Source organism: Pteronotus mesoamericanus, unplaced genomic scaffold (assembly GCF_021234165.1).
Source record: "Pteronotus mesoamericanus isolate MK-2021 breed Mesoamerican mustached bat unplaced genomic scaffold, CSHL_Meso_final contig_72, whole genome shotgun sequence".
NCBI lineage: Eukaryota > Metazoa > Chordata > Mammalia > Chiroptera > Mormoopidae > Pteronotus > Pteronotus mesoamericanus.
The window spans coordinates 678,789-694,211 of record NW_026555242.1 but is presented as its reverse complement, the minus strand read 5'-3'; the positions used below and the strand labels follow the sequence as shown (position 1 = coordinate 694,211).

General features: G+C 47.9%; 1 protein-coding gene across 3 annotated transcripts in view; it reads right to left on the bottom strand.

Moving 5' to 3' along the window:
- BCL7C (BAF chromatin remodeling complex subunit BCL7C) overlaps positions 1–15,423 on the bottom strand; it is a 289,889-nt gene extending 274,466 nt beyond the window's left edge. For 2 of the 3 annotated variants that reach the window (XM_054582666.1, XM_054582664.1), the window contains exons 1-5: positions 15,194–15,423; positions 14,571–14,649; positions 14,150–14,258; positions 13,890–14,051; positions 12,346–12,431 (exon numbers count right to left, since the gene is read on the bottom strand). In XM_054582666.1, the coding sequence (XP_054438641.1) occupies positions 12,346–12,431; positions 13,890–14,051; positions 14,150–14,258; positions 14,571–14,649; positions 15,194–15,285 (528 nt within the window). In that variant the 5' untranslated portion in view covers positions 15,286–15,423. Of the gene's footprint in view, positions 1–11,610; positions 11,803–12,345; positions 12,432–13,889; positions 14,052–14,149; positions 14,259–14,570; positions 14,650–15,193 lie in introns of all 3 variants that reach the window. The other variant, XM_054582665.1, reaches the window with a different exon arrangement.

Sequence of the window (15,423 nt, the reverse complement as noted above, 5' to 3'; positions counted from 1 at the left end):
TAGTAGGTATTTTGTTTTTATTGGATCCAAAATTACTCTTAGGTCTAAGTTACTTAGAGTTAGGGTTGAGACTCTCACTCAAGTTGAGTAACAACAGACAGAACCTAACTGCTTCCGAAGGAGGACAGGTGTGATTAACTTCAAGTCTGGGTCTAAGCCGAACTGATAGCTCTATGAGAAAAGGACTGAGTTAAATAAGCATTGACAAAAATATGGCAGTACTTGGTTGTTTTGTCTTCTGCCTGCCACATTTTTTTAAAAGTTGAGTTTAGAAATTAAGCTCTCTCTCACCTTGACTGCATAGCTCAAGTTGGTAGGAGCGACGTCCCCTTCACCAAAAGGTTGTGGGTTCGATTACTGGTCAGGGCACATACCTAGGTTGCCAGTTTGATCCCGTCAGGGCATGTACAGGGGGCAGCGGATTGATGCTTCTGTCTCTTTCTCCCACTTCCTCTGTCTCTAAAATCTAAACATATCCTGGGTGAGGATTAAAAAGTAATAATAAAAATTAAGCTCTCTGTGCACTCAAGGAAAAGGAAACTAGTTTTATTGGAAATGGGCTCCGAGTTTAATGTGCTTATTCCACTTATTCTTTCAGCTTGAGGGGAAAGGCAGAAGGTCTTGGAGACAGTGATGACAGGAGACGGAAAACTCCCCTGGCCTGTAAATGGGGAGAGGAAGGCCTGGTACATGTGTGGCCATATTCCCTGAAAGTTGCCAGTTCTTGGAGCAGATGGCTGCCTGATATTCCAAGAGACATCATGGGATCCTACATACAGGAGTCTCAGCCAGCCCAGAGATTCTGGTGCCCCACATGGTACAGGGCAGAAGGCATGGAATTTAAGGAACCACTGTGGGCTTGGACAGTGACGCCAACCGCAACCAAGATGAATTAGAGGTTAGACTTTCCCTGGCACCAACACCACATGACAAAGCACACATGCACACTGTCCCTTCCCCCCCGCCCCGCCCCAACACATATAAACCCTGGATATCCAGGCAGCACCTCCTGGATTCTGGTATGCCCTTGAGAATTTCTTAATTCCCAACAGTGACTGAGATAGGATTTCTGTTTAGGGTCACAAATTGTTTTATAGAAATATTTGAGTATTTGTTTGAATTATTTGAATGTTGTTTGTACTCAAAACAACTTAACAAGCCTGGTCCCCCCATGTTTTTGTCTAATGGCTACAGTCCTTTCTCAAGTTTGCTAGTCCATTTCTCACCCTGTTTTACTTCGAGACTTAAAAATATGCGGTCTTTGGAATTAGACTTAGGTTAAGTCTAGGTTCTGTTACTAGCTGGGTGACCATGGACAAGCTACTGATAATACTATATTACATATTACTATGTAAAAGTTAAGTTACTCTAACTTTTCTGCACCTGTTTCTTCATCAGTAAAATGATATGCTTCATAGTCATTAGGAGAGTTGAAATGGAATAGGGTAGTTTTCAAACTGTGTCCTGGAGAATCTCAAACCAATCTAGAGTTTTCCAAACTTCATTCACATCCCTTCAGACATATTTATGTACCACCTCTATTGTTATTTCCTTAATCTTGTTCTTTAAAAGTATCAACTCACTTTTTATGGAAAATGAATTTATTAAAAAAGGAAACGATATCACTTCCATAACCGGAAATACTTATCACTTACACTATAGTAGTAAAAATAAATACAACAAAATCAAAAATCATAGCTACCAACTTGAGCTATGCAGTCAGGGCTGTTATTCAACAGAGCTATGTTATTCAATTCCAACTGGCTGTGGTTATAAGCTAAAGCTCTGAGCTCAAAGCCTGGACTTCATTCAAAATAGATCATCTCAGTCACAAAAGGTCACATATGGCCTTATCTGAAAGGTACAGAATAGGCAAATCTAGAGAGACAGAAATTAGATGAGTGATAGCCTACAGCAGGGGGTAGGAGGTTTGGATGGGAGTTACTGCTAACAAGTATGGTTTCCTTTGAGAGTGATGAAAATGTTCTAAAATTGACTGGTGATAGTTGCGCAACTCTGTGAATGTACTAAGGACCACTTAATTGTGCACTTTAAGTGGATGAATTGTATAGTGAGTTGTATCTCAAAAAAGCTGCTCATAAAAAGATGTTAAATCTGTTTCTTGCTCTTTGAGGTAAATGAAGGGACGCAAAAACACCTGAACCAGGGCCACTAGGTCTGTGATACCCCCTTCCCATCATCTCCTAGTGGTAAGCTTTTCCTCCTTTGTAAAAGAGTTTAGTTGTAAGCACTCAATGTTAGCAAACATTCCCCAAAAGAGACCTGTCAGTCAAGTCAAACCTGGGTTTATAATTCCTGCCTATTCAGCAACTCTGGAGAAAACTGCCCTGAGCCCATTTTTCTTACCTGTAAGATGTGAGTAACACCTGCCTTAAGAGGTTGTAATAAGAGTGAGAGGAGATATGTAGGTACAGTTCCTGATACACAGCTCTGAAGAGCGCTCAGGCAGGATGTTAAGCACCTAGGAAAATTCACTGGCAAGTGGAATGGGGAAACTGAAACAAGACAATCAGACAACGCCAAACAACTTGACCAATTTATATCCGGCTAGTAAATTGCAAGACCTTATCTTCCCTAATCAAGAACACTTGGGAGCAAATGGTTTATACCTCTTTCTCTTCCCTAATCAGAGAATACATAGCTTAAGGCAACCCTGGTCAGAGAGATAGGTAACAGAGACCCAATTAATGCCATTTGTGCCAGCCAAACCCAAGGACAGATGAAGTCAGGGACAGATAACAAAAAACCCAATTAGAGCCAGGCAGACCCCAAATAAAAATAAAGCAGTGAAGCTGACCAAGAATGATCCCAAACTCCCCTATATGCTCATTTTGATGAATTAGCTTATTGAATTACCTGGAAAACTAATGAAGTCTGCTGAAACCCTCCTAAGACCTACCCTAAGATTCCTGCCCAAGGAAGAGAGATTAAAAACCCTCAAGCCAAAGGACACAACGGGCTTGCTTTAGAGCACACCCATGCCTTTTCTGGGGCATGAACTTTTAACTTTCTTTCTCCTAAACTCTAAGGGTCCCCCACGAGACTTGCAACCAGAGCAGCTCATCCTGGGCTTACCCCCTGAACCTGTCTCCAAGGCCCCCTTCTTCTCTGATTCTCCAGTGAGCTACAAGCCGCCCGGCCTTGGCTCACTTCTTTCCTACAACGTTTCTAGGGAGCCAAAGCAGGGGCCGCCTTAGGCTCTCTCCTATTGTTTCTTTTACCCTAAGCCCTTCATTGTCTATCACCAGCTTTAATTAATGTATTCTCAAAATCACCTGGACTTGTGTTGCGACATCTTTGCAGTCAAGAACCCACACACTACAGGTCTGCCTAAGCAGACCCGCTCCCAGCCGGGTCCCCTTCTGGTGACGGTGGCTCTTTTGAAAAAATGCTTAGACTCCAGGAGAAGCAGCGCTGGAACTTAATGGATGTGGCTGCGAACCATGCCCCAGCCTGGACTATATAAGCTAGTGGGAAAGCATGCCTGCTCTGTTCTATTCCGAAGTAACTTTTCTCTGGGTCTGTTTCCTTGACTGTATAACGGGGATACCGCAGATTTCAGGGTGCAGTGAAAGAAACCCGACTAGTCCTGGAATCGTCACGCCCACATTACAGCCCGGGAAACCAAGGAAGAGAGGGGCTCAAGCGCTGCCCAAAGTCAAAACTGCTAGTCCAGAGCTCAGGGGAAAGGGACTCGTGGGCCGGTGTCTAAGGGAAGTGGCCCTGGCATGCCGCTACAAAAAAAGGAAGGGCTTTGGCCCGGCACCCTTCTTGGTGGCCCGAGAGCCACGAACAGAAATTAGATACCTCCACTGACACCTCCCCGGTGCCGGCCCTTCCTTAAACGGCCGCACGCTCGGCGCCGGAAGTCCGCCCGCGGCCTCTCTAGGACGCCAGGCGTGGCGCTCGGTGCCCTTAACCGTCTCCGAGCCGCGGCGCGTTCTTCTCGCGCTGGGCCATTTCCGAGCGCGCCGCCCTCCTTTGTTTCCCGGTAGCTTTACAAAGGCTGTGCGGAGCACTGGATCCATTCTACAGATAAGGCGACTGAAGTAGCACAGCCTCTGAGCCCAGCACAGGCACCCCATTCGGGGCCTGTTTTCATTTATCCCGACCGCCTCATGCTATCTTAAAGTACGTACATTAAAACCTCAGCTGGGATTATTACACGTTACAGGCAGTTTACTTTCGTTTCTTTGGCACTACATTTCCTAGATGTCCTAGCCTGCCAGTGATCCTACTGGTGAGTCTAAAAATTAAAGGTTGGAAATATTTACTTTACAAAGTTTGGTTTACATACAGCCTCTCAGATGTTGGTTGTTCCTGACATAGGTCAACAGGTGGATGGCCCACAGATGAGGAAACGATTATTGGCTCCATGTTTCAGATGAGGCAACTAAAGTCTAGAGAGGTAAGTGATGTGCCTGAGATCACTCAGTACAAAATCGGCTGAACCTGGAAAAGCCCATTCCTATCTCGCTGCTTGACACTCCTCTACACCACAGCTACCTCCCAGAACTGACTGGAGGAAAAGCAGAGGGGACCAGTGGAAAAGCCATTGCCAGCTGAAAATCAATAGACAAATGGACTGGAATTGAAAGTAAGTTATTGTGCTCTGCCCTGTGCAGGGCCCTGCATCACCAATCAGACAGCCCTGCGTTCACAGCAGTGCAGAGACCCAGTCACGGATGTGGGGATTCCACCCATCGCCGGGTATGCCTGTTCCAGTTACTCATTCTGAAACTGGATGGGTTTGGGTACCCACTGGGCCCACTTAAGATGGACCTGAGCTCAAGGAGACTTTGGGTCTCCAGGAGAACAGTTTTAGACGCTATAATAAAAATGTAAGCAGAAGAAGAGTAGAATTTTGCCAGTAGAGAAAGGGACATGTGCTTGCTTTTGTTCTCTCATTAATGAACAACTATTATTTACCAGGCAATACACTAGGCCCTAAGAGGACACAAGAACAACATGACCTTAGTCTAGCAGGGGAAGTGAGATGTCAAGCAAAAGAGGAAGTACAGTGACTAACGGTACCTGACCTAGTTTAAGGGTCAGGGAACCTTCCTGAAGGAGGTGAGATCTAGTCAAGGCCAAATAAGTAGGCATTAGCCAGGAACGGGAAGGGAAGAGACCCAGATGAGGGATAACATGTGCTACAATGGGAACGACTTCAGTGTGTTTGAAGTTCTGTAATGTTTTATGGTAAGAGGAAAGGAGTGAGAGAGATGGGCAGGGGCCAAACTGAGCAAGCAGGGTTTCTTCTGCCATGATAAAGAGTTTGGTGGGAGAACTGCATGGGCAAAGGCAGGCGTGAAAGGGAACCACAAAGCCCATGTGGCTGGAGGGCAGGAAGTGAGAGCTGGGGAGGCGAGCAGAGGCCTGCACCTACAAGGCCTCAGAAGGCCTGGCTGCAGAGCTCAGACTAGCCTGCAGGCCTTGCAAATGGACAGAAGTGAAAAGAATAAGACACTAAGTGGTGGGACTGGCAACAGGGGAACACACGGGCTCCACCTCGGGGGCCAGTCAGTGCCCCACAGCCCCTGGTGATTACCACGCTTGGCAGCCTCAATGTCTCAGACGGTCTGTTTTGTCAAAGGTAGCTGGGAGTTCAAATTTTTTTATATGAAATCACTTGATTTTAAGTGTTTGCAACATATTCAACATTATGTAAGCCAAGCAAGTTATATCCATAGGCCAATGGTTCCCAGACTTTGCAGCATATTAACATCATCTGTGAAGCTTTGAAAACTCCCAATGCCCAGGTTGCCTTCCATACCAATGAAAATGTCTGGGGGTGGAAACCAAGTATTACAATCCTAGGTAGTTCCAACATGCAGAAAAGTTTGAGAATCACTGCTGTAGGCCGAGTACAGGCATACCGCACATCACTGTGCTTCACAGGTGTTGCGTTTTTTACAAATGGAAGGCAAGTCCCTCCACCAGCAAAAAAAACAAAAAAACAAAAAAACAAAAAAACGACTCGCTTTATTGTGATACTTGCTTTATTATGGTGGCCTGGAATGGAACTCGCAAAATCTGAGGTACGCCTGTATATGCTTTGGGTTGCCAGGCAAAAGCCTTTGGAAGTTTTAGAGCAGGGGAGGAGGAGGCCAGTTTAGAGTTTGAGGAAAATCAGTCCTTAAGGAGGAAGGTAGTGCAGTCTGGGGTAACAAAGCGGTGGGGTGGGATCTGGCTAGGCTGACCAACCATCCCAGTTTGCCCAGGACTGAGTGATTTCTTGGAACGTGGAGCTGAGGTACTGAAAGAGCTGGGCAAACCAGGATGCTTTGTCATGCTAGGTCCTGCCCCCTGATAATAGTTCTGTCTCCCCAGATTTCTGGGGGGCTGATGCTTCTGACTCTACATTCTAGAAAGGTCCCCGGGAAAGGGTCATCTATTTCCTTGGGGTGCACTCACCTGGGGCTGAATCCCAGGCTTGACAGGCTTGTGCAGGTAGCTAGAAACAGGGAGAAGACTTAGACCCATCTGCCCTCCATGGGGCAGAGTGATCCTAGTCAAACCCAAGTCTGTGGAATACCACCAAGCAATGGAAAGGAACAAACAACTGATCCAAGCATAGTATGGATGACTCTCAAAAACATTATGCTGAATGAAAAACAGATCCAAATGAGTTCACACTGTATAATTGCATGCAAATCAACCTCTAGAACAGGTTCACCTAATCAAAACAAAAATCAGAACAATGGTTGCCTCCGGGCAGTTGGGAGGGGCAACAGGAACTGGGAGAAGATAGTGACATGTTAGGTAAGGGCTTGTGTTATGCAGATGTATGTATTTGTTGAATACATACACTCACTGTTAACACCTGGGCATTTCATTACATGGATATTTTACCTCAAGAGAAAAGAAAAACAAACTTGTGAATAAATACTGAAATCTAGTTAATGACGCACATGCTGAAGTGTTTAGAGGGAAGTGTACCATTGCACCTTATTTTGAAATGCATATATGATAAAGCAAATACAGTAAAATGTTATAGAATCCAGGTGGTGAGTATATGGGTGCTACCTGTACAGTTCTTGCAACTTTGATGTATGTTTAACACTTTTGATAATAAAATATCAGGGGGAAAAAACTAAGTCTGATCATGTCCCTCCTCTTTTCAGACAGACTCCTTCTATAGCCCTTCATCTGTCCCAGAGTAAATACCAAAGTCCTGACAATGGCCTCCAACAGGATGACAATACGTTCTGGTTATCCCAGGTTTCATCTGTTACCTGGGCATAATTATAAATACATCATTCTCTTTTATTCTCAAACTTTGAATAACAGATTATGGGCCTGCCTTGCCTATGAGGCCCTTTCTGACCTGACCTCATTTTCCACTATCCTCTGTCCCTCCCTCTCTTCCGGTTCCAGCCACACTGATCTCATTTCCAGACACGCTGCCCCTCAGGACCTTTGCACTGGCTGTTCCATCTGCCCAGAATGCTCTTCCCCCAGATATCTGCTTGGCTCTCTCCCTGCCTCCTTCAAGTTTTTCTTCAAATGTCTCTCAGTAAGGCCTCCCCTGAGCTCTCTATTTAAAACTGCAATCCACTCTTTCCTGATCTTCCTTGCTGTTTTTTAAAAAGTAGTTTTAATTTCCTACATATGAAAAAATTTACTGAACATAAGCTCCATGAAGGCAAAGTTTTTTTCAGTTTTGTTTATGCTGTATCCCCAGTGCCTAGAAAAGTACCCAGCTAACAAATAAGCACGCAATACGTGTTGATGTGAATAAAGGAATTCCCCTCCCTAGTGGACCTCACAGTCTGGTGCCAAAGCAAACACAGACCATCACAGGGCAGTAACTAGTGCTCCATGAAATGGCAGAGGAGGGTGCAGGGGCATGAAAGGAGAGAAAACCCCACCAGGAAGCAGAGGCTTGAAAAACAAGGCATATGCCAGATTCAGAGGGGATGAGAGGGGCACTCCTAGCAGAGCAAATAGCATGAGCAAAGCCTTAGAAATGAAAAGCAGTGGCGTGTATTTGGAGGCGATTATAGGCAGTTCCAAGGGTAGCTGTGCAGGGTGGAAGTGTCAAGAGTGTGGGCTCGGTTCTGCTGGTAATGAGAACTGGAGGGTTCTAACCCAGGGCAGCACTGTGAACAGATTGGGGTTTCTGAGGCTGCCCATATGCTGGGCGGAGAACGGATTGGGGGTGGGCAACAGTGAAGCAGGGAAGGCCACAGGGAGGCACCCAGACAACAGCGGGGCCCTAGAGAAAGGGGCGGAGGGTAGGATTATTTAGGATAACCCAGGATAGCATGTGGGGTTTTGACTCTGACTTCTGGGTGCTGCCGTCTTAGCCAATTTCTAGTATGGTGGAGCCATTTCTCGGCACAGGATGGTGGAAACAGGTTGGGAGGAGGATGAGGCTGAGGTTCTATGGGACATCCCAGCAGAGAGGTCTTGAAGGCATTTGCTCTTTGAGTCTGGAAGTAGGAGGCAGAGACGTGGGAACCACTGATTCCAGGAGTAGGTGGGACACAGCAAGAAGAGTTCCAAGAAAAAAAGAGCTAGGCCAGGGCAAGAGATATTTAAGGGATCAGGAAGAGGAGAGAGTGGCAGAGGGGAAGAGTAGCACTGGGCCAGGACACCAGAGCCAGGGGTAGAACAATGTCAAAAAGGAAAAGTATGAACATTGGGAGGAGGCAGGGAGGCATGGTAAGATGATGATCAAGGAGTCTGGCTATAGAAAAGGTAGCTTTTAAATCTGGTCACAAGTAGAGGAGTGGGGGTTGGGTAGGCCAGGGCTAAGAAACATAAATGCGTGGGACTGGAGCGACTCAAGCATTAGCCTTTCAAGACTGCTCAGCAATGGACTTCTTCCCATTCTTACTGACAGGCAAGCCTCTGGGCCTCTATCCCTACACCCTAGTAGTCTCATCTGTAAAATGGCTTAATAGGAAAAACAGCTGCCATTTATTGAGCACACACTATGTGCAAAGCCAAGTATTCTCTCTCCATGTATTGCCTCATTTAATCCTTACAATGGTCTCATCGGGTGGATGCTACTATTGTTCTCATTTTACAGATGAGGAAACTGAGGCACAGAGATGTTGTTCAAGGTAACATAGTGAATGACTGGAGATGCTAATATTCAAACCCAAAGCCTGAATCCTGGGCCATAATACTGTACTACTAACCCATACAAGATGCTTTACAGTTTGCAGAGCACTCTTCTCACCTCATGGGCTGGTTGAGGGGAAAAAATGAGATGATCCACACACCTAAAAAAATGACTGAGATTATTACCACAAGTAGTGAGGCTGAGTAATGGCCCTCCAAAGGTGTCCACACCCTAATCCCAGAACCTGCGACGATGTTACGTTATTGGGCAAGTGAGATTTTGCAGATGTGATTAAATTAAGGACCTTGAGGTGGGAAGAGTATCCTGGACCATTCAAGTGGGCCCACCGTAATCACAAGGGTCTTTATACAATAAAAGGGAGGCAGGAGACACAGAGGAGACGCGATGATGGAAGCAGAGAACAAGAGAGTTAGAAAGATGCTATGCTATTAGGTTTGAAGATGGGGGGGAGGAGCCACAAGCCAAAAAATGCAGGTGGCATGCAGAAACTGGAAAAGACAAGGAAACAGATTATCCCCTACAAGCTCCTGGAAGGAGCCAGCCCTGCAGACACCTTGACATGTAGCCATTAAGACTAATTTTGGTGCTTTTGACCTCCAGAGAGTAAGATAATATATTTGTGTTGCTTTAAGCCACTTTGTGCTAATTTGTTACAGCAGCAACAGAAAATGAATATACCACATCATTGCATACCGGACTCCCCAGCCAGCCCTGGCTCAAATACTACTACTGCAGCTACTGTAGTGAAATGCCCTTACATTTTTTTAATAGTTCTTTAAAGCTCCAATTTGGTCCTCTCTAAACCTTAGTCTCTTTCTTTATTAAAAATAAAAATAGGACCCTTGGCTGGTGTGGCTCAGTGGACTTAACACAGCAGGCCTGCGAACCAAATCGTGGGTTTGATTCCCAGTCAGGGCACATGCCTGAGTTGTGGGCTGGGGCCCCAGCAGGGAACATGTGAGAGGCAACCACACATTGATGTTTCTCTCCCTCTCTCCCTCCCTTCTTCTGTCTAAAAGTAAATAAAATCTTAAGAAATAAATGAAAATAGGGCCCTAGATGGTGTGCTCAGTGGATTGAGCGCCAGCCTGTGAATCGAAGGGTCACCGGTTCAATTCCCAGGATAAGGCACATGCCTGAGGTGCAAGCCAAGTCCCCAGCAGGGGGTGTGCGAGATGCAACCACACAGTGATGTTTCTCTCTCTCCCTTCTCCTCTCTAAAAATAAGTAAAATTAAAAAATCTTTAAAAAAAAAAAAGAGGGATAATACACCTGTCCCTGACTCTCTTGCAGACACAGAGTGAATGAGAGCGTTTTGTATTATTTGAAGGTTCCCATAAAACGGTGGTATAGATGAGGCCTAGTTATTTTCCCCATTGCTCAGATGAACAAACTAAGACTCAGAGAAGGAAAATGGTCCATGCAGAGCCACAGTTAGTGAGTAACAGAGCCAAGACTTGCAACAGAACTTCTGACTTCAAATCTACCACACTGGCCCTGGATCATAGGAATGAGTGCCAGTTTGCGAACCGAAAGGTCACCGGTTTGATTCCCAGTCAGGGCACATACCTGGGTTGCAGGCTAGGTCCTGGTTGGGAGCGTGCAAGAGGCAACTGATTAATGTTTCTTTTCCTCTCTTTCTCCCTCCCTTCCCCTCTCTCTAAAGATAAATAAAATCTTAAACAAACAAACAAACAAACAGAAAACACACTGAGGTTCTTCTCTCAGAGTTCATCTCATGTGCCAGCTCCTCTGAGAAGGCTTCCTGGATAGCCCCAGCCCATTCATTTATTCATTCATTCACCAAACAGTTGCTGTGACTGCTGTATGCCTAGTGCCTAAGTAACACTGGAGACCAAGTCTTGCCCTCAGGCGCCCACAGGAAGTGAACAAGACAAGACACACAAACCAACCATCCCAAACAGCCTGATAAAAATGCTGAGATAAAGAGAACGAAGCACAGAGGGCTGTAGGAGACCAGAAGAGTGGGAACTGACTATACCTGGCATAAAGGAAGGCTTCCTGGAGGAGGTAGTGATCAGACTGGGAAGAAGTAAGACTCAACTGGAAGTGCGGGAAGGGGTTCCAGTGGAAGAATGACTAAGCAGAGGCAAAGAGGCCCTATATTGTAGCTTCCTGAGAGTAGCAAAGGGATTGAGTTGTCCCAGGCCCCAAAGGGCCTCCATGTTCCTATGTACAAGCAGAAGCTGCCCAGAGCTTTGGTCTAATTGTTGAGCCCAGGTCCCTGGATTCCCAGAGCGGGGCTGAAGGTCAGGAAGAGTCAAAGATATAGGATACAGGACAAGGAGAAAGAGTATTGGGGAGTCAGGGTCCTGGCTCAAGCCCCCATTCTATACCTGACTCGTGGTGTGACTATAGGAAGATCCTCTTAGAGCTTCAGTGACACCATCTGAGAAATGGAGCCTGAGACAAAACTGTCTCCAAAGACCCTCCCCAGCCCCTGACGGGGAAATGACATGACACAAAATTACAAAAGGGTCTTTATTTGTAAAAAGTCAAAGGGGCCCCTGGGGCTACAAGAAAGGCAGACCAGCTTCTCAGGGGTCGGGGGCATTTGGGCAGATGCGCTTGAGTGGGGGGGCGCCCTCCAAGTCCTCTGTGTCACCCTGGGCTGCCTCGGGGACAGGTGGCACTGGCTCAAAGACAGGGTAAGCTTCAGGGGCCTGGAGAGGAAGGGTGGACAGGCATGAGCTCCACCCAAACCCAGGAGGGCAGCCGCCCAGCCTCTGCCTTCTCCAAAGCCTCCACTCCCCTCCCCGACGCAGGAGTCTAGCCTAGAGCCAGGAACCCAGGATGCAGATTAAGTGGGGCACCAGAAACAATATTGTTTTGGGGAAGGAAGTTGATATTTGACATTTCTGGAAAATGCATCACGGTATTTCTTGTGGGAAAAATCAGAAGTTTGTAGGGGACTTTCTTAAGCTAATTGTATAGTTTGGGATTAAAAAAACAAACAAACAAACTTGGAGGAGCACCATGATCTTTTGGGCTTTTAATGGTCTTAAATCAGCCCTGATCCAGCCCGAAGGACTTTGTTTCTAAAACACCCTTTCCTTTTTAGTCCCAAGAACCCAGCTCTAAGTTTTAGCTGTGTCTGAGGTCTGCATTTCCCACCTGGACCTCAAGAGTGCATCCCCCAAGCCTTTGGCTGCCCCACAGCCCCATTCCCTCCAGACCCGGGAGTCCAGCCTTCTGGCCTCTCTCACCTCAGCCTCCAGCAATTCTGGAACAGGCTCCTCCTTGGTCAGCATTGGGGGTTCATCGGTGCTGCCTGCAGTTATACCCCCAGGATCTGGAACGTCAAGGTAACAGACATTCCCTGAGCAGCTGCTCCGTGCCATAGCACAGATCAGGGGGAAACAAACGCCAGTCATGTAAGCCCCCGGGCCATGGGAGCATTGAGGAGGGAGGTGAGCCCCTGGCTGCAACCCAGGAAAACGACACGGGAAGGACATTTAGGTGGTATCTTGACGGGTGAGTAGGATTTGATCAGGTAGACAGATGGGGAAGTGGAGTACATTTTAGGCAGATGGAAAATATACTTAGGGAACACAGAATATGGGTCCCTGGGTTCAAATCCTAACCTTGGGCAAAGGACTTAATTTCTCTGGGCCTCAGTTTCCCTATCTGTAAAATGTGGATAATTATAGTAATTACAACATAAGACTGTTGAGAGGATTAAATGAGGTAATACAGGTAAAGCCATGAGCACAGTAGCTGGCACATAGTTAAGTGCTAGATAAATGCCAGTTACTGTTTTTATATTAGTAAAAGTACAGAAGTACATGGCACAATCTAGACATAGCCATAGGCCCAAATCAGGGTGTTTCTGAAGGGTACAATGAGGTCAGCAGGGGATAGTTCACAGAGAGCCCAGAGTGCCAAGCTGTGGCGTCAAAGGCCATAGGGAGCCACTGACGGCTTTGAACAGGAAAATGACCCCGAACTTGTGCTTTAGAAAGAGTTGCTCCATCAGCTATGTGGAGGTGACTCGGGGAACAGAGACCTACAAGGAGGCTAGAGCCAGGTGAAGGTGAGAGATGACAGAGCCTGAGGAGGGAAAGGAAGGTAGGAATGTTGGGAGGTGGTACTGACCAAATAGAGGATTGACTACATGGAAGAAAGCGAAGTTAAAGAAGACTCGTCCCCAAGATGCTGGCTCACTGGCTGTGTGAGCTGGGGCAACTTAACTGCTGTGGGTTTCAGTTTCTCATCTATAAATGGTGATAACAACCCTAACAGGATTGTAGTGGGGATTAAATGAAATAAAACAAAACGTAAAATGCTTAGAAGAGTGCCAGGCACACAGTAAGAGCTCAGTAAGTATTAGCTGTTATTATCACTTATTATTACTGACTCTTAGAATTATCAGTTATTTCTTAGCAAATGTTTACTGTGCTCCTACTATGTGCCACATGGTGTTCTAAAAATACAGTAGCAAATAAGATCGACATGGATCCAACATTCAGGAAGCTGACAGAAGGTGGGAGTAGAGGGAAAAGATGCTCAGGTAGTAAAAGTTAAATTTACATGAAAATCCCAGACAGTGGTAAGTTATCAACAGACCAGAAGAAGTCAAGAGGAAGGAGACGGTCACTCGAAGTAGGGCAGTGACCTTGCACAGGAGCCAGGAAGGCCTCCTGAGGAGGCAACACAGGAGTAGAAACAGGTAGGGGGATGAGCCGGTAGCTTCAGCTTTGGGGAGGACAAAACTCAGAGGGGAGGGCTCCTGGGAGGCACCTGGTCCTACCTCTCTCCTGGCCTAGCCGTGGAGGCTGAGCTTCCTCCGGGACCCCTTCCGGTGGTCCAGAAGGTGACGTAGGGCGGCTGGGCTGGGGGGTACCACCAGGGCTGGGCTCAGTGCCCTTTTGCAGGGAGCCTTCCGAATGGAAACTCTGGTTACTGTTTTCATCTGTGAGAGCAAAAGTTGAGAGGGTTGGGCCTGAGGTCCCCAGTCCTCCTTCAACCCCATAACACCCCACCCACTGAAATCCCAGGATCCCTACATACCATTGAGATCAAGCAGGATGAGAGGACCACCCCCTCGGGGGCTGGCACCCCTGCCCCGACGATCCCGGCCTCGGGATCTCTCTGCCCCGCCACCTGCCCTCCTTCGCTCCTGGGGATTAGAGGGGCAAGGATCAGTCTGCGCTTGCAGAGCCCCCACTCCACAAATAAGTAAACTGAGGCACAAAGAAACAAAAGGCTCTACATGAGGTGATAGAGGTGGTGCACACTGGGTTAGGTCTTGAATTCTGGGGTCTGGAGCAGGAAAAAGAGAGAAGGGGTGGAGTTGCCAATAATTGTTAACATGTGTCTGGGCCGCTGTATATGAGGTCTCAGAGTGGGGACTGGAGGTGGAGGCCAGGATGGGGAGGGGCTTGCCTGAGGTTGCACAGATGCGGGGTCTGGTGTGGGGGAGCTTGCTCACCTCCTCCTGGGGGTCCACCACTGGCACCCACTTGAAGATACGAAGGGAAGTGTCGCCCACAGTCACCCAGCGTTTCTCCCTGTGGGAGAGTGGGGGGACGAGGTCAGAAAGGCCTGAGTTGAGAGATCCCCTCAGCAGCTAGACACATCTGGGGATACCTGCAGAGGTGTTGGTGGTTCATAGGGAAGGGGCAGTTTTGCTAATGGGGCATAGTTAGAGGGAGAGAGAGAGCTCTGCAGACCCCAGGGCATACATGGGGGCGTCTCTAGTGAGAGAATGGCGTGGGGCCATGGTTCACAAACCCCTGGGGGGGCACACGGCTATGGGCCTGGCTTGAGATCCGGGCATACGTTCTGGAGGAATGTCAAAGCTTTAGGGGATGCGAAGTAAATGGGGGTGGGGGCGGGGGCGGGGGCTCCTGCTCTGGGAGGGCACCTCTGGGGAACTCGCTTTGTAGACCCCAGGGTGTAGCCAGGAGAAGAGAGACAGAGACTTGTAGATCCAGGGCGCAGCTGGGGGGCACACATAACACCTGGGGCCACAGCTGGTGAAAGGAGGGTAGACGCCTTTAGAGGAGTAGTGGCCCCGCCACGTCCCGTCCCTGGCCCCGGCACAGCGCTCACCATCTCCGGACCTTCTCGATGGTCGCCATCACCTTCTTGATGTCATCCTTGGCCCGGCTCCGGGTCTCAGCCCGCACGGTCCGGCCGGCCATGCTGGCGGGGCTGGGGCCGGGGCCGAGACCGAGCCCGCGGCTGGGCCGCCTCCCGTCCGGCGGGCTGAGGCTCGGCGCCAGGCCGGGTCGCCGTTCTCTCGGCCAGACGTCCCTCCGGGAGTTGGCCGCGCCCTCCCT